The 21,743-nt window shown below is 37.8% G+C and overlaps 1 protein-coding gene across 1 annotated transcript; it reads left to right on the plus strand.

Moving 5' to 3' along the window:
* The first annotated feature begins 7,125 nt into the window (after window positions 1-7,125).
* Window positions 7,126-20,518, plus strand: LOC140940376 (protein cycle-like). Its single transcript, XM_073389335.1, has 11 exons — window positions 7,126-7,358; window positions 9,985-10,023; window positions 11,124-11,168; window positions 11,385-11,542; window positions 12,208-12,380; window positions 13,958-14,279; window positions 15,297-15,513; window positions 15,625-15,879; window positions 16,758-16,918; window positions 17,612-17,738; window positions 18,195-20,518. Exons 1-11 carry the CDS (start codon window positions 7,309-7,311, stop codon window positions 18,508-18,510), a joined length of 1,863 nt encoding a protein of 620 aa, XP_073245436.1. The 5' UTR covers window positions 7,126-7,308; the 3' UTR covers window positions 18,511-20,518.
* Window positions 20,519-21,743: the final 1,225 nt, after the last annotated feature.

Here is a 21,743-nt window from a genome sequence, read left to right on the forward strand (position 1 = left end):
TTCATCAGGTTTGATAAGGAGACACCTGCAATACTTGCATACACAACTGGCAACAGGAAAAAAAATTAGGATACTGCCTTGCCACGCATGGTTCGGTGAACTCAAACCGCGTCGAAGACAACATGTCACGAAGCCCTCCAGACAAACCTGTGATAAAATCCATTTATGTAAGTAAACTGGACTCCGATGCAACCCATTCTCTTTGCTTGATTCCAGTGATTGTAGATCAGCGAGTCCGCAATTGCCTGCAGTTTTTCCGTGTCTATTCCGGGCGAGAGAAGCTTCATGCACCAGTTTTGCACCGAATGCCACGCATCGTATTCGTTTAACGACGTTGAGACTTCGAGGAGGCGATCGGGTCCGGGCAAAATATCGTACCAGCTTGAAAGAGCCCATTCACCGTAATGTCTTGACTCGTTGGCTGTCATCCTGCGAACTGTGACAAAGATCAAGTTTTCGAAATATGTGCGTCACAGGGAAACAACTTAGCGTAGACGACTGAAATTAAAACAGCTGAAAGGTATCTAGCTGTGTGGTCAAAACCGAGGGCATTCCGGAAATTCTCGAGAAAAACCGATTTGTTTCCGTTCTTCGGAAAAAAGCAACCAGGAGCAACTGTTCAGTAATACTGAACAGTGGTTGTGTTGTTCAGAGAATAGAAGCCTCTGAAGGTTTGTGTTTTTGTTTAATTATTACAAGAACGCGATCGCGAGGAAAGAGTTAAAACTAAAATGCAATATCTCTCGTTCCCTGATTTCAAGACTCGAAATTATTTGAACTATTGGTAGGTGGATTCAGTATTCTGGGCGTGTTTGACCGGATACTCTATACAGCATCACAAGGCCAAGTTATTACGTTGTCATCTAGTTTAGTACGTCTAATTCAGTCGCCACGATCGAAACGAAAAGGAAGTGCAAAAAAGAATCAGACCAGAGAAAATGGATATTCGCTTTCCCCCAGGGAAACTACCACGTGAAAAGAAGGGGATGCTCATCGGAAAATCAAAGTTTTAAAACCCTAAAGTTGATCAATCTGGGCGTGACTCAGACTTTCGCTCACCCCTAAAGGATACCATTTGCTTTGTTTCTGTCTGTTTCTTTAAGCATAACCCTTGACGATACCCGTTTATGGTAAAATCATTGGCCTCTATTTCTCTCTGTTAGATTGGTCAGTTTGGCGGGCCTCCTAACAAATCAGGGACCTTTATTTTAAAAGATTGTTTTCGTAGCAATTCAGGAAATAAATTTGATAATCAATTTATGCAGTGTTGGACTTTAATAGATATGTCAAGTGTACACGAATGTTGCTCACTACCAAGAGAGAATGAGCTCATTTTCTCGCTGCTCTTGTCACTCAAATCCACGATTTGGTCAACTCGCTTATTCGCCACGATCGATCATCAACGACCGTTCCTCTTGAATTAGATTCTTCGTTGCCCTCTCATCAGTCTCTACTCTAACCCAGAGATATAACAAACAACTAACTAACCTCGTATTCTCGATCCGTACTTAAAGTTACGTAACCTCGTTTTTTCCCCGCCGCCATGATTTATCCCGCGCGCTTCCTTAGCGTTTGAATAAATCATAGTAGAATAACTTGCTCCGTAAATAACTTACAGTACGGATCGCAGAATACGAGGTTAGTAAGAGGTATTTAGTCTTGAACACTAATAACTGCAACTTATATCCCAAGGAAAAACGAACTCAGCATCCCCGTTTTGTATGGGAGTCGGCCCCCGGGGAACTTTTCCCTGCCCTTAGGGCTTGGCGAGACTCATAGATCACAAATAGTCTGGATTAGACCATCGATAAACCGGTCCAAAGTTCAATAAATCAGACCATTTAAGCTGAATCAACTGACAGTCAAAACAAAATTAGATTATGAACCTCAACGATACACTTTTCAAGCACGGATGCTAACCCCCGCATTAACCGCAAATTCGTGCGTGATGATCGACCTTACGGCCATGCATCTGAAGCTTTCATGTTCAGAGTCCATCGAAAACAGCTTTGAAAGCTTATCGATAACAGGGCTATGGAACGACGGCTTTCAGGTCCAAATGTATTTAAGGACGAGAGCTGAACAGCAGGCACGATTTGGAAGTCTTTCAGTTAAGTTTGTGGATTAAGTTTGTGGTAAGTGTTTCAAACTATATTATTTTTCTCAGTTATTCGCTTATTCGAAAGGTTTGCCCATTTAAGATTTTAACTGCCCTGGGATGTAAACAGTTTTCTTGACCTATAGTGTTGTTACGTAATCTCATGAAATGTACCGGCTGACACGTGGCTTTAAATTAGTAATAGCAGCACATTAGTAATGATCAGTAGCACATCCTTAGCACAGGGCCACCACACAATCTGATAGTAACCGTATAATAGTTTTAAAAGAAACGTATAAAACGGCAAACTGATCCTTACGGCGAGGCGATGAACAAGTAAACAAAAGAATGAAACAAGAAAATATATTTAAACAAATTTGCCCAATATTTCGGTTTGAAAGGCAAACCTTCAGGGTCTAAAAGAAAAATGAAGATAAAACTGAAAGTTCGTTACAAATGAGGGTTTGAAAATATAAAATTAAAACAATAGATTCTGATTGGTGTAGGTGACTAGGTAGTATCGTATATCAACGAGCTTCGTGCTCCTAGAGGAGACAGTGTTTTTCCTTGTGTACTAAGTGAGCAGGGGCACCCCATCGAGATTATAGTTCAAAACCACTTAAACATAGCATAACTGAACCTATTTTAGTATTTAAACGGTGGATATAGGCATATTTTTATACCCTAAAAATTTTTCATCTGTTCGCATTTCCTAGCTGAAAGTCTAGTGATTCGAAAATTATGGGGATCAAAACTTACCTTTTCGAAAATTTCAGACCTTTTTAAGGTAAAAATCCGTTAAAAATGGGCAATTATACCATTTTTTAGACGTTCGAAAATTCTTGGAGAGGCAGGCAAGCAAGAAATTTTACAACAAATGGTCTGAAAATTCTAGATCTCAAATCGTCTTCCGAACAGATATTTTCCGAAAATTGACATTGGTGCAACTGAGTGAGCGTCCCTAGCCTTTCTTACTGCGTCACGTTTGCTGCGTATGAGTTTAAGAGGAATGAGACGAACGTCCTTGATTTAATGTCCAGGTCGCGGTTTGAAATGCAGGGAGACAGGAGTGGGATGGCTTAGTTGATGGTGGCTTAATAGGGTGGATCGGCGGTGTTCACCAAATCGTTCATTGAAGTTGGGGTTTGTCTCTCCGATGAATTGGCATTTGCAGTTGTTACATTGAATTAAATAGATAAGATTTTTGGACTTGCAGGAAAATTATATAAGTTGTCAATAATTTTTCTTTGTTCGTTACTAAATGTATGGGATTTACTATAGTTTTAATAATAAATCGGCCTGTACCCGAGGATGGAGGCTTGCTCAAGTTTTTGCGCCTTAGCTCGCCTTTGACTAGGAGGAGAGTTGGTGGGGATGGCGCAAAAGTGTGGTTTTGCAAGAGGCTCACAGCTGAGGGCCTAAAAGAGGAATTACTGTACGTATGAGTTATTGCCCTAGCGTGGGTCAAGATGGCTGGATATTGGCCAACAAGTTCTTCTCTTTTCTTTAGTTTTAAATAATGGACTTGACGTCGTCTTCGCATTATACAACATTTGTTACAAGGCTGAAACAAAATTGTTTCTTACGGGACAAAAACGGAGAGAAAGGCCTTTCTTGGTCGCTCGGGGCGCTCGGGGACCTCGGGTAGTCACTCAGATGGCAGGATTCGCTAATTTTGGCCACTCGTGTGATTAACCATAATAAATTCGGTTAGCGCTAACCTTCCTCATAGAAACTTAGTTAGCCCAGTCACTTTCTATCTTTACTAAACTGCACTGATATCGAGGGGAAGTAAAAGACAGCGGGTATTGATGCTGGGCAACCTAGTTCCCATCTCCTAGAAACGAGGTTGGAAGCCGAGGGATAGAGTGTAGGATCGATGTAGGTCTTCTATTTATATTTTCTCCTTATTCAGGGGGTGTGCACATGATACTGAGGGAACTTTCTTTCCTGTTTGTCCTGGTTCCCGCTCGCGGTTCTGTTTTTATTTCGTCTGATATCACCGAGTCATACTGGCACGCGCTTGTTCACCCTGGTTGGCATGGTGCACCGGAGCGAGAATTAAATTTATTTCCGCACGACTTTTCGAAACATATGTTGTAAAAGGTTACTTGGATGGGTAGAATGGGTGACCGAGTTGCTACAGTTTTATTCATTAAATTTCATTTGCCTCAATTCGGCCCATTCAGCAGGGTGTGACCATTTTGGCAAGTACGCACACGAGTCCATATGCATGGTCTCAAAAACTTCGTACAAAATAACCTTTTTGATTTCCTTTAATACATATTTTGGCAGTTTACAGGCTTGTTTACAATAGAACGTGACATTAAAACAGGCTTTTAAAACGTTCTGGAACTGGTACTGGAATTTTTACAAGCACAAGGCAAGGCGTCTTCCCTGAATATACTTCACACGAATTCAAATTATATGTTTCGTTCAAATGCTATACGAAATTTTAGCAAAACATTTTTATGTTAAGAATAAAAGATTAGCTCTACTGTCGCCTTTATTTTTTTTGCTGGTCGCTCAAGACAAATGTCCACTTAAAGCGTACTTTTTTGTGCAAAAATTTGGAGTTTAAAAGCACTGATTGAAAGAATTGCGGCGTGTGCGTGTTTGTGTAAATTTCCGCACGCGTAGTCCTTTGCTTCCCTTATTTCGATCATGAGCACGATAAAAGAACAGAAAATTATAGTCAGCATTTATTTATTTTCAGTTGTTTTGAATATCTCTAACGTTTGCCATTGAAAGCAATTCTACATCTGTTCGATCTCCTGGGAGTAAATTTCCTGCGAAGTCTTGTTGATACCGTGGCACACGTGCACCTAATAGCATGGTCTGGTCCATGATTTACCAGTTGAGCGAAATTAAAGTAGTATTTGTTACACTTTTTCGACATTTATAGAGAGAGACAAAATTAAAAAAATCAGTAGCTTTTGAATGGGAAAACTTTCCAGACATGATAATCTGTCAGGGTCTATAGACCTATTCCGCCAACTCAATGTTGTACCCATATCATTTAAATGTTGCCACGTACCCAGACGTCTCTCTCTCTCTCTCTCTCTCTCTCTCTCTCTCTCTCTCTCTCTCTCTCTCTCTCTCTCTCTCTCTCTCTCTCTCAATGAAAATGTGCGCGCAAAGGAAGCCGGGAAGGAGACAACGGGCGTTTACCGTCTGCCGTGGGTACCCTTCCCAAGGTCCCTTGCGGTTCATTACCAGTCGCTCGCCTCTACCTTGCGAAAAACGAAGCGCCTGAGGATGAGGCTGATTTAAATGTCAATGCCACATTATAATGCATATACAGTACACAAAGAATCTTAACCCCGGGAGATTTGAAGTGGGTACAACATAATCTCGTACCCAGATCTCCCACGGCCAAGGGAAAGGGTAAAACAGAGTGAGATCTGGGTACGAGATTAAGTACAACATTGAGTTAACCGAATTAGATCTATTTTATGTGCAGCGCATGTGGCGATAAATGTGTTTGTATGAATTTCCCAAGTCCCCCTTCGTTTTTCATTAAAACGCAGTTTATTGTGAGATCGCCGGAAAGCAAAAAATTTCAAGAATGTTTCGAATTTATCACATTCCACTACTCAAACTGTTAATGCGGTATAACAGCGAGACAGACAGGAACAAATCTGCACAATACAAGGTCAGGTCACGATACAACAAATGGCTTTTACTTATAACAGAAAATCTTCAAAAAATCCTACCAATTTCTCAAGTACGCGCGCGCGTGAGTATTTGCCTAAAGTATGCTACGCCCCTGCCCCCTGCATTGGGATAAGCAATGTAACTATAATTGAATGGTTTCGTGCCTCCCCTACAATTTTGAGCCATCAGCAAATAGGGTGGTTGTATTCGTTGTGATAACAGGCATATCTTAAATAAACAAAAGAAATATCTAAGGGATCAAAATGGAACCCTGAGGTACCCTTGATAATTGATGGTTACTCATAATTCATTCCCCAAGTCTGGCAGCCATTGTTCTACCAGTAAAAAAATCCCTAATAATGTTGTTGCATTCGCCAGTTATCTCATAAGCTCTCAAATTCAACAAGATTCGTCATGTAAAACAAAATTCAAGTAAGACAAAATGTAAGAGAAAAAGTAATAGTAAAGCTCAAGTACAAGCACCTTCTCAGCAGTCTGTAAGAACAAGTAGTAATAACAGATTAACCCATTCGCACTTGAACCGCCGCAGTCAATTTAATAACCGCCCGTTTGAATCCCACTCTTGTCCCGGCACATTTCTCTCAAGAAAGGAGTGGGGGTAGCTCTTCTTGTTTAATCCTTGTATTTTGACTCGCTCTACGGGCTTATCAAAAAAGAGCTCAATGCGTAAAAATACTTATGGAGTATGATATATCCTCGTCAAAATACTGTACAGCTGGCTCAGTGCGTAAAAATACTCAGCGAATATATACAACATCTACATCACGCTGTCATCTTAATTTTACGTCAGTTCAGTGGTTGAAATATATCTATATATTTGTCTTCGGCTTTGAATTTATGTATGTCCTCTCCCGCTCCCCCACCACTAGCCGAGTAGACTTTCTACATGCGGGAGGAAGGTATTGTTATATTGCAATATTTTTGAAAAAGCAAAAAAATTGATTAATTGAAAGATTTGCAGGAACTGCGTAGACAGGTCACTTTTCAAACTATCCGTGCCGGTGTTATTGGTTACTTGATATCATGGAAGTTTTTTTTTGCTATCACCTCCGGGCTATCAGCTGCTCGTGTTTTTCAAGCTAAAAAGTCGGAAAACAGGACTTGTGCTCTTGTTTTGGCTTTTGAAAAAGCTGTCAGGAAGCAAACGCAGTTTTTGCTCCGTTTCTGTCACCATTGGTTTCTTACACAGGAATATATGACAGTCGCAGACAGTTTCTCTTGCTTTTTTTTTCTGCCTTCGTTCAAAATTTAGCCTTCTCCCCTTTTTTTCGGCCATTGACCTCATTTTTAGCATTGTCACTGTGATCCAGCGGATGTCCAAGATGCTAGGAGACTGGAGCGAGTGAACTGATACGGTGCTTTGCTTTTCGACCTTTTCGACCGTGAACTTTGCATGCGTTCGCCTCGTTCGTCGAACAAATAGTTCCATAGTGTTCGTCTCGAGCTGTGTGGATGAAATATTTTAGCCCAGCAACTCGTGAAACATTTTTTTCGATGTCCTAACACAGTGCAGTTCCTCTCAAGCGTTATATATGGATGGATCTTCGGGCAAAAAGAGGAGACGAAGCATCAGTGTCAACGAGTAAGTTTACAATGTAATATTGTTTTGCTAATGCTAAGGGTATTGTAAAAGAATTATCATACGGTTTATATTTATGAAATCAGATAAATTGTTCGCAGCTTAAAGTGTAATGAAAATAGCTGGGCTCGAAAGAAAGCCTCGGTATATTTTGGAACTAGTGCATTCGTGGTCTAAATTTATTGGCGCGATGGCTTGCAAATTTAGCTGGTAATTCACGGAATGAATTGAAGAGATTTCACGAGGTTTCTCTACAACAAACGGATACTGATCATGAGCTAAATTTTAGGGGAGTTTTCAACGCTAGCGTGGTAAACTTTCATCTGTAATATTTATTATCAGCAGCTTCAAACTATTGGAGAGAGAAGGCAAATTACACTTACAGCTGTGTATTACGCTCGTTAACGGATCGGAAGTTGTCTTGACGGGAATGGCTGTGGGCCAAGCTTTCCTCCCGGTTGTGGCTTTCCAGTGTTACTAACCTGTTTGCTCAAACAATGAGGAAATTTTGAGAAAGCGTTATATAATTATTAAGGATACGAGGTCGCAACATCAACTGAAGTGATGCGTTGAAATCCGTCCAATAACAGACCGGTTTATTTTCCGGTGTGAATTTCACGTGTTTGACACGACATCATAACATTGTAAAAATTTTTGTCATTAGAGACGAAATTGTTTGGTTTGCACTTGTTTAAGAAATTGATTTATTGAACTGTTAAGTTATAGTTTGTATGCTAACATAAATAGATAATTATAGATTATCTATACTTTTGCTGACAATATACAAGTGCCTGTGTGCAATTCACGTGTTTGGCACGACTGTAAAACATTTTAGGAATTTCTGGCATTAGCAATGAAATTTTCGGCTGCAATTCGTTGTACAAATTTAATTTAATTTATAGAGTTTTCCGATTAAACGGAATTGGAAATACTTTTTCCGCCTTGTTAGCCAGTTAGATGCAAAGTGGTGTTTGATTAAATTTGCACAATACAATTGCAATTGTTATTCATAGTTTAAAGGGAGTTATTATTCATTCAAAATATTTCACCAATTCTGATTGGCTAAAAGCACACACATAATTCACCATAACCAGTCACTGATGACCAAATTTGGAAGAATTTTGTGTTTAACAAGGAAATGACATCAAAAATGAAGCCCGCTACAGGTTAAGGCACCATTACCGAGAAGACCTGGGGACGAGGTTGAGTTGTTTTGGCTGTGAAAAAAATGGCGGGCGTTTCACTTGTTTCAAGAGTAAGAACTACAGCTGGAACTAGGCGAAATAATAGTTAAAAGCATGGCAAAAAAAGCAAGAAGACAGCTTGGAGGACGACATCTGCTATTTGTAGAATATTTGCGGAGCTGGACAAACCTAAAAGTACACTATCAAAGATGAGTAATTTAACATCGACGCAGGTAAGCATGTTTCAGCTATGTTTTTAAACTTGGAATTATATTGATGAATGAATAATAAAGCAATAAATGAATGCGGCTTTTGTAGGATATGAAGTTGAGCAGATCTTGGGGGATGTTATCTACCTCGGCCTTTGGCCTCAGTGGATAACACCCTCCTCGATTTGCTTAATTCTTCATATCCTACTCAGCCTCAATTATTAACTGCTAAATAATTTGAGTTTTTATGATCACAAATACACATGGTGGAATGCAAACTTATTTTTTCTATATATCATCTGCTTCAAACCAAACAAAGCTACCAAGGTTAGCAGGATTAGAAAATAATGTGGTAGTAGAATTTTATCGATAAGTATCAAGAGATTGTAGTAGTACATGTATGGCAGAGTATACGCCTCTACATTACAGTGGAGGTAGTTTCTTAAGAGCACCTTTTGGCAAACTGAGTTTTGTGGTAAAATAAATAAACGTAAATGAACAAGCCTGAATTTTTTGGCATGGTTTTCAAATGCTTCAGGTTGATATTCAACTGCAAAGATTGAATATACTTTTATCAATCAAAGGCAGCCCAAGCTCACTACAGGAATGCGGACTTGACTCTTGCTTGCAAGCGGTGTTGTGTTACACATGTTGTTTTCTCATAAAAAAATAACATAATAATATAATTATAATAATTAATTTAATACCGTATTTATTTGAATAAGCGCCCAACCTCGAATTAGTACCCACCTCGAATAAGCGTCCATCCTAAAGGCAGAAAAGGTTAATAAATGCCCAGCCTGGAATAAACGCCCACCCCCTCCCCTTTCCACTCAAACTCAAATAAATGCCCATAACCAAAACCCACCCTGCTTCCCCCTCCCACATAACAAAAATGAATAAGTACTAATAAGAGACTTCCCTGAAGATGGAGTTTTCTTCAGAGTATTTTACAGAAAGCTTGTTTTGTTACATCTTCATCTTTTGTTATTACCCTTTATTGATTTGTAGCAAAATATACATACTACACTTGCGGAAAATTGTGAAAATTTAATAAGCGCCCAGCCTCGAATAAGCGCCCACTCTCAAGGTCCAATAATTTAGTAAGCACCCAGGGCAATTAATAGAATAAATATGGTTTATTATTTCATTTGGATCTACAACGTATGGATGTTATTTATTGTATCATGTGTTTGCTTGTAAAATTTGGTGATCTTTGTTGTTTTTTTGTTTTAGAGATGACAGTGACACCGAGACTATTGATGGGGAAGGAAGGTATTAAGTTGATCATTAAGTGGTTTCCTATGACATGAGAAGAACTTTGACTAATGTAGTTTTTGTTCATTTATATAAGTACAAATGTGCAGTGATTTTGTTACCTCTGCATCCTGCATCCCAGATTAATAAAAATCTCCAAAGACGCAAAATAAATCATGGCATGCCTCCCGTAGGATGCAAAGATTGATTGATCAATCTGAACATGTGTATCTGTAGAAATATCCCATTCGTGTAATTTATGTGGCAATTATTATGGCTGTTGTTGAATGATGCTTATTACTTTCAGCCTTTGTTGTGCTTTAAAATAGAGGGACTATATTTTAATTTCAGTGTACTGTAATACAGAGTTTTGGCCAGGAGTCTGTCTTCAGATTAACTGTCTGGTTTCATAAAGTCCCAAGCATTTTCAATTTCGGACTCTTTTTTTTTGGAACTCATTGGTTCTGGACTAGGACTCGTGATTTTTCACACTCACCATAACTTTTTTGTAACAAAATCACTGAATGTGATTACCATAGTACTTTGTACATGTAACTGAGAGGGAGTTCATAACAAAACTGCAGTAGTTCATTTTTGGTGACCTTTTTCCATTGGGTTGTAATGTTAAGCTGTTGGCCCTGTCCACTTCCTCCTTGCATGTCAATAAGAAGATCAGGGCCAGGTTGTTCAAAGCAGGGTTAAGATAAATCAGGGTTAGTGCCAAGTTCCAATTCAGATTTGAACGCTTAAAAGGCAAATTTAGTTTAATTCTTTTTGCCTGCAATGCAATGATTTGATGCTGTATAAAGAATAAAGAAAATTATGCGAGAAAATGCTTTTGAAAAGAAGAGCAAGAAACCCAGATTAAAATTTAATTCCAGGTTGGGGCTAATATAATAGTGGCCTTTGAACAACTTGGCCCAGGACATAAAGACCCATGATGGCCCAGGACTGTTGTATTTTTGCACCCTTATAGAGAGTCAAATAAAGGGAGTAAAGAATGGCAGGGACCAACTGTAGGTGCCTGTTTTACTGAGGTATCCATCTTATTGAGGTGTCTATTAAGAGAAAGCCGACTGTAAAAATAAAAGTGTTATTTTTATTGCTTGTTTCCTTAGGGATGGAGAGGATGGAAAGAAAGGGTGGCAAAAGACGTACACAAAGTGAGTTTTTATATATTGTATCTTTATATACTGATGAAGCAAATATTATTCTATTTATTTTATAAATAATGTTAATTTTAATTAATTTTATAAAGCTTGCTTAATAAAATTATTTAGTGCACTGGCCAAGAAAAAGAGGAAAATAGTTTTTTTCGCCTTGAATGAATTTAATTCTCAAAAGTGACTCATGTATATTTTTACATTACTGTTTAACAGGCAGAATCACAGTGAGATTGAGAAGAGACGTCGTGACAAGATGAACACTTACATCAATGAGTTATCCAGTATGATACCCATGTGTAATGCCATGTCACGCAAGCTTGATAAACTAACGGTACTGAGAATGGCTGTGCAGCATATGAAAACCCTAAAAGGTGACTGACAACATCCCCTTATAGGCTATGAAATTCCTCTTCCTCTTTGTTGCCTCTCTCTTCCCTCCCTTATCTCTCTCTTTCCTTCCCCACCCCACCCCCATCAGCTGATTTGCTTATGGTGAAGAATTTGAATAGCCTCAGTTAACTGACTATGTCATAAACTTTTTAGCTCTAAAGAATATGTCAAATCAAGATATTTCATAAAAGAGCCTTCATTGTGTAAAATACCAGAAAGAAAATATTATCATTTTAAGAGAATTACCAAAAATTAATAATTCTCCTCCTGTACCACTGTAGACTCAAAACTGTCACTTGCATGTGTATGTACATTTTTAACATATTGACTTTGAGAGTGAAAAAAGTTTGGAGCTTAAACTGTCATAGTTTGAATAAAGTAAAGAGTTTTTTCCCAATTATTTCAAGGGGAAGAATGGTGGTCATGATCAATAATTATTTTGGCTGGGAAAGAAATTTATAGAATCACAGATACAGTGCATGTGACTGCTTCAGTTTGAAACAAACAGATGTTTTGTCAGTTAAGTGTGTGGTCCTTTCTAAGTGGGGAGATTAATTTAAAAACAGTTTTTCACAAACAAGTGAATAGTAGCATTCTCTTTAAATGCTAAAACCTTCAAGCTATAATGTCCCACTTGTATTTTCAGGAGCCTTAGACCCATTTACAGAGACGAACTACAAACCATCATTCTTGTCTGATGAGGACCTAAAGAATCTTCTCCTTGAAACAGCAGAAGGATTTTTATTTGTTGTCGGATGTGATCGGGGATGTCTACTCTATGCATCAGACTCCATTCAGAATTATCTTCACCAGTCTCCTGTAAGTCATCCTAAATGCCGTTGTCTCTTTTAACTCTTTCGCATCCTGCTAGCCGAGCCTTTCTTTCACTTGCTCAACAGGGTCGTGATTTTGAAGCTCCTGATTTAGAACGGGGTATACATTTCAGAGGCGTTTTCTAGAACGGGGTATAAAAAATTGTGGATCACGGCTTTATCTTCTGCTTAAAATTGTTGCTGATTATGAACAAGCATTTATTTGATGTATAAGTCGAACAAATAAAGAAATATCTTTTTTTAAAAAAACAGGGCTATTTCAATTTACAAACTTTCTAGCATGGAGTATAAAAAATTGGCCTTTTTCTAGAACGGGGATCAGTTTTAGGGCGAATTTTAGAACGGAGTATAAAAAATTGGCCCATTTCTATAACGGGGTATCAATTTTAGCAGAAATTCTTTTTAGAACGGAGTGCCAATTTGGAGTCCCGGGCGGGACATACCCACCCAAAAAATACCCAAGTACCCCCCCCCCCCCCCCCCGGGTTTCTAGAGTCTTTATATCAGATACTACTCTGGATCACTGTCAGAGCTGCTGTCTATTTGAGGTAACTCAGGCAAGGGAGGGTTGTCACGTTGCTTTTTCTTCTCATTCACCACGGTGCTTTCTGTAGAAGGTTTTGCCTTTCTCTTTAACTGCTTTACCGGTGCACCAAAATAGCTTTTGATGCTTCGTTGATCAGCCATTATTCATGTGTTGATAGTGACTTAGAGGGTCTATTAATAAATGAGCAAATCAATACCCCCAAATGAGTCCCAGGTTCCTTTCGGTACTCATTGAAATAAAATGGCGGATAAATCGTCAGTGGTCGACTCATTTCGTTTCTTACTTGTAAGTTACTTTTGCGAAGAGCGATCTGTTTTACACTTTCGAAAACTTAAATGTATACTAATTTCTCTGCTGAAAAAGTTTAAAACACCTTGTTCTTTTAAAAAATTATTTTCTGAGATTCATTCACTTGTCCAAAGGACAAGTAAGATTGACAACCCACTTGTCCACTGGCCAAAACCACTTGTCTGGGGCAAGTGGACACCGTCTTTGTCGCACCCTGCGTGCAGGAAAAAAATTCTGCTTTAGATTAGCGAAAAAAAGAAAACTGCTGTGTTGGAAATAAATAAGCATTTAATCAAAATGATAAACAACTTTCTTCCCAAGGGGTGCTGGTACACTTGAGTTCCTTACTGATTAGCCCTTTAAGCCCTAAGAGTGATCAGCATCAAATTTCTCCTTGAAATATCAATGCTTTGTAAACAGAGTGGTCATGAGACTTAAGGACATGATCACACAAGATGATTATGTGTTTGATATCTTATGAACTTCTCCCCACTAATTCTATAGGAAATGAATAGGGGCAGCAAATGAGAATTCAAATTTTGATCTTAGGGTATAAAGGATTAGAGGGTATCAGTAGGAGGCGGGGAGGGGAAATATTAAAAAGTGGGAGTTTTTCTGGTATTGTTAAGTTTATTGTTCTTTTTGGGCTTATTCGTTACTGCAGACTAAATAGTAAACTCCATTCACAATTCTGTTCTATAATACATCCTGGTTATTTTCTTTTGCAGTCTGATCTGGTGGGGCATAGTTTCCTTGATCTTATCCATCAGAAAGACATCAGCAAAGTCAAAGAACAGTTATCGTCATCAGATTCTACACCACGTGAAAAGCTAATTGATGCTAAAACAGGTCTACCACTCAAAACAGAGAACCAACCAACTCCAACTAGATTGTGTTCTGGTGCTAGGAGGTCATTCTTTTGCCGCATGAAATGTGGACATAAAGGGTCGAAATACAAAGACAATAATCAAGAGAATGAACCCTGCCTCATGAAAAGAAAAAACAAAAATAAGCAATCCATGCAAGCAGAGAAGAAACCTTATGTTGTAGGTGGGTACAGGTTATATATATTGAATGATAATGATGATGATACTGTCAACTTTCTCTAAGACTGACACCTTTAGGCTCAACACTAAGGGTCTGTCTCTGAGCGTGTTGTCCGTCTTATAGAGAGCCAGCTAAAAGGAGTGAAGAAAGGCAGGGACCAACTCTAGGTGTGTCTATTTTACCGAGGTGTCTGTCTTATTGAGAGTTAAATAAAGGGAGTAAAGAAAGGCAGAGACCAACTCTAGGTGTCTGTTTTACCAAGGTGTTTGTCTTATAAATAGATAGTCAAATAAAGGGAGTAAAGAAAGGCAGGGACCAACTCTAGGTGTCCATTTTCCAGAGGTGTCTGTCTTATAGAGAGTCAAATAAAGCGAGTAAAGAAAGGCGGGGATGGTCTGTTCACAAATTTGTTTATAACTGGCTATTATATTAATTATTTGCTTAAGAAAATTCCTAATGAAGTTTCTTGGAAAGTGACCAAAGTAAAAACAGCTGTGTTATCCTTGTGCTATTTCCTCGGTCTGCACTCTTGTATATGTAGACTTTGGCTCTGAGTAATGAGCAGATAGGAAATACGTACTTCATTGTCTCCTCCCAACCATTATGTTCTACCAATTACAACACTTAACTTAGTTCTAATTACAATGCTTGACTTCTTACTAATTATTACAACATTTAGCTAAGAAGCATTTTACAAAATTATCTAAAGGCTGGTTCCCTAAAAGACATTTAAAAACTTGAACAGAATGTCTTAATTTTAAAGGAGGTTGTACATGCAAATTGTTGCAGAGGTTTATAGTAATAGTAAAAAGTTCTTTTTCTGGGGGCTGTTCTGAAAGGAGGGATGTTTAGCTTTTGGTACTCCTAGTGTTCATAAATTATAAATTGGGAATTGAGATATTCAGGGGCGTTACCGGCCATGCAGTTGAAGGCCACTATAGTTTGCGAAAGCTTTCAGTTTTTGTAGAAAACATATTATTTTATGTAGCTCTCAATAATTTTGTTTCTTTGCTGGTTTAGTTCATTGCACAGGATATCTTAAGTCATGGCCCCCTTCCAGCAATTCATATGATGAGGAGGATGAAGAAAATGAATCAAGAAATCTCAGCTGCCTTGTAGCAGTGGGAAGACAAGAAATAATTTATGATGAGACGACTGATTACTCACAACCAGGCATAGCAAGAGAGTTTATTTCACGGCATACAATAGATGGAAAATTCACATTTGTTGATCAACGGTCAGTGAAAATAGATAGATGATAATAATTGTAGTGTATTAAATTTATTAGAAAGTTTGGTGATTAATATTAGTGTTAATAAACCTTTTTTTGGTTTTTTGTAAAATTTAGAACAACAGCCATAACTGGTTTTCTGCCCCAGGAAATGATAGGTTGTTCAGCCTATGAATTTTTCCATCAAGAGGATCTTAACTCCATTGCTGTAACACATAAAAAAACTCTGCAAGGAGAGACAGTAACAACACAACCCTACAGATTCCGATGCAAGGGAGGACACTTTGTTCCCCTGAGAACAAAATCAACAGCTTTCAGAAATCCCTGGTCAAAGGAACTGGAATTTCTTGTATGTAATAACATGGTCATCACGTGAGTATGACTTTTAATGTTTTCTTCGTCATCATGAACTTACTTCGGGAAAATAAAAATTTGCCTTAATTGTTATATTTGCCTGTGAAGCAAAGGGGGAATTTCACATTACATCAAAAAACACCAAGGCTTTTACTCCATGCACCCCCTACGTCTCCTGATAAAAAATTTTCTCGTTCTACAGTACAAGGGAAAAGGTCATCTCAAAATGTGACAGTACTAGATAAATTTGTAGAAATGCGGGATTTTAAATTAAAGATTAATGACTTTTGGTACTTGAAGGTGGTTTTTTTCTGGCAAATTCACAGTAAAAAAAAAAATAAATAAAATACCTGTATCGTAAGCGCACCCAATTCCTGTTTAAGCTAAACTAAGCTAAGTTTAAGCTCACTTAGATGCTATTGGTAGAAATCTGCATAATGTGGAATCTGCATCTGCAGATATATTAATATAATTTGGAAGAAGAAGAAGCTAAAAGAATTCTGAGTCTAGAAAGCTCAGAAAAAATTCCAAGGTCCAGGCGAGAATCAAACTCATGACCCTCTGAGTTCTAGCTCAGATGCTCAAACCACTGAGCTACTAGAGGCTCTATGGCGAGCAGGGTCAAAATTTAATTATAACTACACCAGTCATAGAGGACCATATCGGGGACTTGCTCAAAATCGGCCGTCCACCAGCTTACAAGACCAAGACTGTAAGCTTAGAAAAAATTCTGAGCTTCAGGTGAGAATTGAACTCACGACCCTCCGAGTTCTAGTTTGGACGCTCTAACCACTGAGCTACTAGAGGCTCTATGGCGAGCAGGGTCGCCATATATAGATAAATTGCCTTTTTGTGCCTTTTTGTTTTTCCCCTCTGATGTCTTTTTTTCTTCCTAGGGACTTGGAGTCACTTGATGTACAGCCAACAGAAATGCATAGTGTTCTGCAGATTACAGATGGTATGTCCTCCAGTGATGGCCAAGCACCAACTCGTGCTTATCAGTCTGGGGTACAGCAAGTGGTGGAAGTGCTTAGAAAGAAAGCACTCATGGATCCAGGTAAAAATTATAAGGCCTATGTTTATGTTTGTTGTCCGAAAAATAGTGCCTGAGTACTCGTACAAAAACGGTGTTGTGTTCACACCTTAGGGAGCTTAAGCAACAACGACGGTGACAGCTACGAAAACATCACTTAAAAAAAGAAATTGCACTGCTTCAAACTTTATCATGCTTATTCCGTCTTGTTCAATTTGGCAAATGTTGGCAATTTGTTCTAGAGTTGAAGTTTAAAGACTGTATCGAAGTTCAGGAAAAGAAAAAGAACATCATCGTCTTGTGTTCACATCCTGCACAAAACGTGAAATTAGGCATTTTCACGTCATAGTCGTGCAGTGATGGCAAAGAAATGTACAAAAAAGCATAATGAATGTGCAAAGTTGTTGTTTTGCTAATCTAAACCTATTGCTTTTTTGCTGTTCTCATTGATGTTGCCATTGTCGTTGCTTAAGCTCCCACTTGAAAACATCATGCCCGTAAACTGACACTTTTACAAATATAACCCCCCCCCTCACCCCCACTTATAAGCACCCCACTTACCAGTTATAGGCTCATTTACATTGTACCTGTAAACAAAAAGAGATGTCCAATTATTATAGTAAGTCCACCTTCAAATGTATTGAAATGAATTTGATTTATGATGTTTTCAAATTAGTGCTAAAATGTTAAAAATAAAGACTGTGTATTTTTTTGTAGCAAAACCTGCTGCTAAAAATATTCGTCCAAGCAGCTCTGACAGTGATGGCACAATGCCAACTGCTGGAGCCAGTCGTATTGGTGCGTTAGTAGCGGAAGAGGTACAAACCCAGGAGGCACATGACAGGTATATAACAGCACTTTTACTTAGTTTGATTTTGAAGTGTAGATTAATACCCTGTTATATATTACGCACTATGCTGATCAGCTGTCTGGGCTAGATTATTTCTATCTGTGATGGGGCGATTGAATCACACATGCACCCCAGTCAATTTTTTTTAGACTTATGCAATGAATCTTTCAGTTTATTTTGTTATTTTTTGAAGCACTACAGTATGTATGGTAAAGAGGTTTTGTCCTTTACATAAGCATTCGGAATAATGTTCAAAAGTAATGACAGCAAAGTCCACCATTTGTCCTTTGTTTTTGCAAAAGTGTGGTGCAAAATTTCACGGAATCAGCCATGAACTTTTGTCAAATTGTAGTTATCAATGATATTTTTTTGAAACTGTTTTAGTGCATAAACTGTTATTTATGCTGCAGTGTGCATTAAAATAAAAATATGCTCCTTGTTACTTTGCAGGCACCCCAGCTCAAGAGGCTATGGAACAAATGATGACATCACAATGGACATACCAGGTGTTATAGGCACAATAAATATGGATGATATTTCACTTAATGCATCCAGTGTTTCACGGTCATCAGTTGTAGGACTAGGCTCACGCTCTTTGCTTATGGATAACCAGCGACAGGTGTCACAAGCGCATCTACTAGAGCAGTTAATTGGAATGCAGAATGCTATTGAGTCAATGGAAACACCCATGGAACAAAGTGAAGAGACAATGTCTGTTTTTATGAATATGCTGGAAGCTGACGCTGGACTCGGAGGCGAATTTTGAGTGTTTTTTAATGTAAGTGGTTAACTAGGTAGTTTATGTGTATAAGTGTAAGGTTGTTTTTTAGCAGACTTACAAATTATCATTAAAAAATACTTTTCTTAAATGGTGCAGTTTACCAGCTTAGTGTCAGCTACTCATGAAAACCTTTGTTAACTGTAACTTAGCCCTACCATGTTATGGTGAGATTATTAAGAATATTAATTTTGTGACTTTAAAATAATCTTTGGACAAAATTGTATGATGTTGCCATTCAAATGAAAACTCTTTTGAAGAACTTTTGCCTAGTAGTAGTGTTCTATTTTTTCAGGATTTTACTGAAAGAAATTTGAACATTTTTTTGAAGCTCTTAATTCAGTAAAAGGGTTACCCTGGATTAGAGGCAGATTTCAAAGGCAGCTTCACATAGCCCACATTCAACTCTTGCAGTCCCACAGTAAACAATACCGGTAATATTATTGTAGTCTTGTCAGGTGGCTCTAACTTTTGAGTCTTTGCATGGACAAAATCCTTCGCTTCAGTGTTATCATGGTGATATTTTTCTCAGCATTCTACACAACAAAGTTGGCCATGTCTGGGAGAAAAAGGCCCCTAAAGACTGTCTTTTCAACTCGCCCTCCAGTGAAGTTCCTTTAAGGAAGGTGTTGCCTTTTCTCACACTTTCCTTAACACTGGCTGGAAATGGTTTGAGACCAGAGGTTTCATAGGTCAGCTCTAAATCCCTCAAAAAGGTCTACTGTAAATGCTTGAATTATGTGCCCCCTTTAACACTTTTGGCTAAAAATATTATATAAGAATCCTCCCTTACAGTCAAGCCAGGTCAGGCACACCCCCATAGATTCTATAAATAAACTGTTTATTTGAAAAATTGAATCCGTGAGCCGTTGCTGCTACTCCGGTATCAAATTCAAATCTGCACCCTTCTATGCATAATGAGCAGTGAATTTTTTACTTTTCTCAGACTGAACAATTTTTCACACTTTGAATAGATAGAAATTAATCCTTCTGCAAACATTTAAATTGAGTTAAAAAAGACAGATGAGCTGACAAAAGTTTTAACTACCTCACGCGTGAATTCACTGACATTACAATGTATGTATTCAATGATGAAAATGAGAGAATCTATTATTGAAAACTACTATTTCTGTACATTCAATTTTCAAGAAATTATTTTTTTACTAGCATCTACAGGGGTATGCTTGATGTGGCTTGACTGTAACACCCTTCCTTACTAGTATTATATGGTATATGGTACCTTAATCTGCAGTGAATATATCAGCAGTATAACATATACAGTTACCAGGGAATGACCCGACCATTTGAGCATGTCTCATATTTGGATGTTATCGTTAATGATGCTTTTCCATTGACAATAATGCTTGGGGACAGCAACGACAGAATGTTCAAAACCAAGAATATGCACCACACACACATTTAGGTATACAATGAAAGACATGCTCAATATTTATTTTTTAATGTTACAGTTTTCGTTCATTTGAAAGAAAGACCTTCCTCAAATAGTGTCTAAGCTAAAATTTTAACGAATGAAATAATGTTCCCATCAAATCAGTGCACCCTCTCAAATCAAATTATTAAGTAGGCACCCTAGACCTGTGATAATTCGAGCATTTACAGTGCCTTAAAAATTAATGGGAAAAATGTCTCTTTCATTGACCTGCATGGTTCAATTAATGTCTCTGAATCAAGGCCTAAACATGGACTATTTTTATTCTTGCTTTAAATGACAAATGTAAATACTAAAGTAATAAAAAAAGTAAAATGCAACTTAAAATAGTTGAACAGTATATTAATGAGAAGGTTTGTAAGATTAAGAAAAGAGTTACTATTACAGTGGAACAACAGGGAATCTCATGAAACATTATTTAAAATAATTTTAATGTTGTAGATAGTATTCTTTATGTATGAAAAACAACAACAACAACGTCAGCATGTTCTAGAGAAACTGTTGTGAACTTCAACCTGTAATAAATTCATTTTATTGAAACCCTCATACATGTATGTTTTTGGTAATCAAGATGACTTTATCGTATTATAAATATTTATAATTTATTTTTAGTAACTAGGATGGCTGGGATGACTATGGTTTATTTCTCGACCTATCAAAGGCATTTGACACGGTAAATCATAAAATACTGCTCTCTAAACTATATCTGTATGGAATTCGGGGTACACCACATAATTGGTTTGAAAGTAATTTGCACAATCGAAGACAATATGTTAAAATTGACTCTACTAAATCTAGCTATGAAAATATTTCCTGTGGTATACCCCAAGGCTCGACTCTAGGTCCTCTTTTATTTTTGCTCTATGTGAAGGACTTACCAAACTGTGTCGACAAACTTTCGGTGCGGAGCTTTGCTGATGACATGAATTTATTTTACTCTAGCAACAACTTAAAACAGTTTATATAGATGAACATCTCAATTGGCAACCACAGATACAACATGTAAATGATAAATTAGCTAAAAATGTAGGAATCCTTTCAAAACTAAGATATTACATAGATCTGGATATACTAAAACAAATTTATTATGCTTTAATATATCCGTATTTGAGCTACGGTATTCTTGCTTGGGGATGTGGCAGCAAAACCAGATAAGATTGTCTTCGTATTAAACATAACAAATGTCTCTGCACCATCTTCTTTGTACATCCTAGAGAGAGTGCTGCTCCCTATTTCAAACTCCTAACAATCCTTAAATTAGATAATATATATGAATTAAAAATATGTTGCTTTATACATAGAATGAGAAATGAGACTGATAGCATTCCAGATATTTTTCTTGATGTCCTGATTCCAGCATCGCATATACACAATCATAGTACAAGATTTGTCAGTAATCTGAACTATTTTAGGCCAAGAGTATCCACCAACTTAGGTAAGACGTCCTTTAAATTCTCCGCTCCAAAAATCTGGGAAACTGTACCGCCTGGTCTCAAGTGTCTGTCATATCATAATTTTAAGAAAGAATGGAAGTCCTGTCTTCTAACCAACCAAATCTGACCTTGCTTATATGTTTTATCACCGATATTATCTGAGATTTTATCCCTCTCTTTACTGCTGCCAATTATTTCAACATGACAGTCTCCAACAAGAAAGCTCTTGCTACCTTGAACACTGTACACAAACGAACTTAATGTCTTTTAGTTAATTATTATTTTTCAGTTACTTTATTTTCCTACCTTTGTACACTTACGTAAATATCTTATATAGT

Source organism: Porites lutea, chromosome 6 (assembly GCF_958299795.1).
Source record: "Porites lutea chromosome 6, jaPorLute2.1, whole genome shotgun sequence".
NCBI lineage: Eukaryota > Metazoa > Cnidaria > Anthozoa > Scleractinia > Poritidae > Porites > Porites lutea.

Coding starts and splice junctions, on each gene's coding strand:
- LOC140940376 (XM_073389335.1), top strand. CDS start 7,309: ATGGATGGATCTTCGGGCAAAAAGAGGAGACGAAGCATCAGTGTCAAC. Junction 10,024..11,123: donor ACTATTGATGGGGAAGGAAG/GTATTAAGTTGA, acceptor TTGTTTCCTTAG/GGATGGAGAGGATGGAAAGA. Junction 17,739..18,194: donor ACCCAGGAGGCACATGACAG/GTATATAACAGC, acceptor GTTACTTTGCAG/GCACCCCAGCTCAAGAGGCT.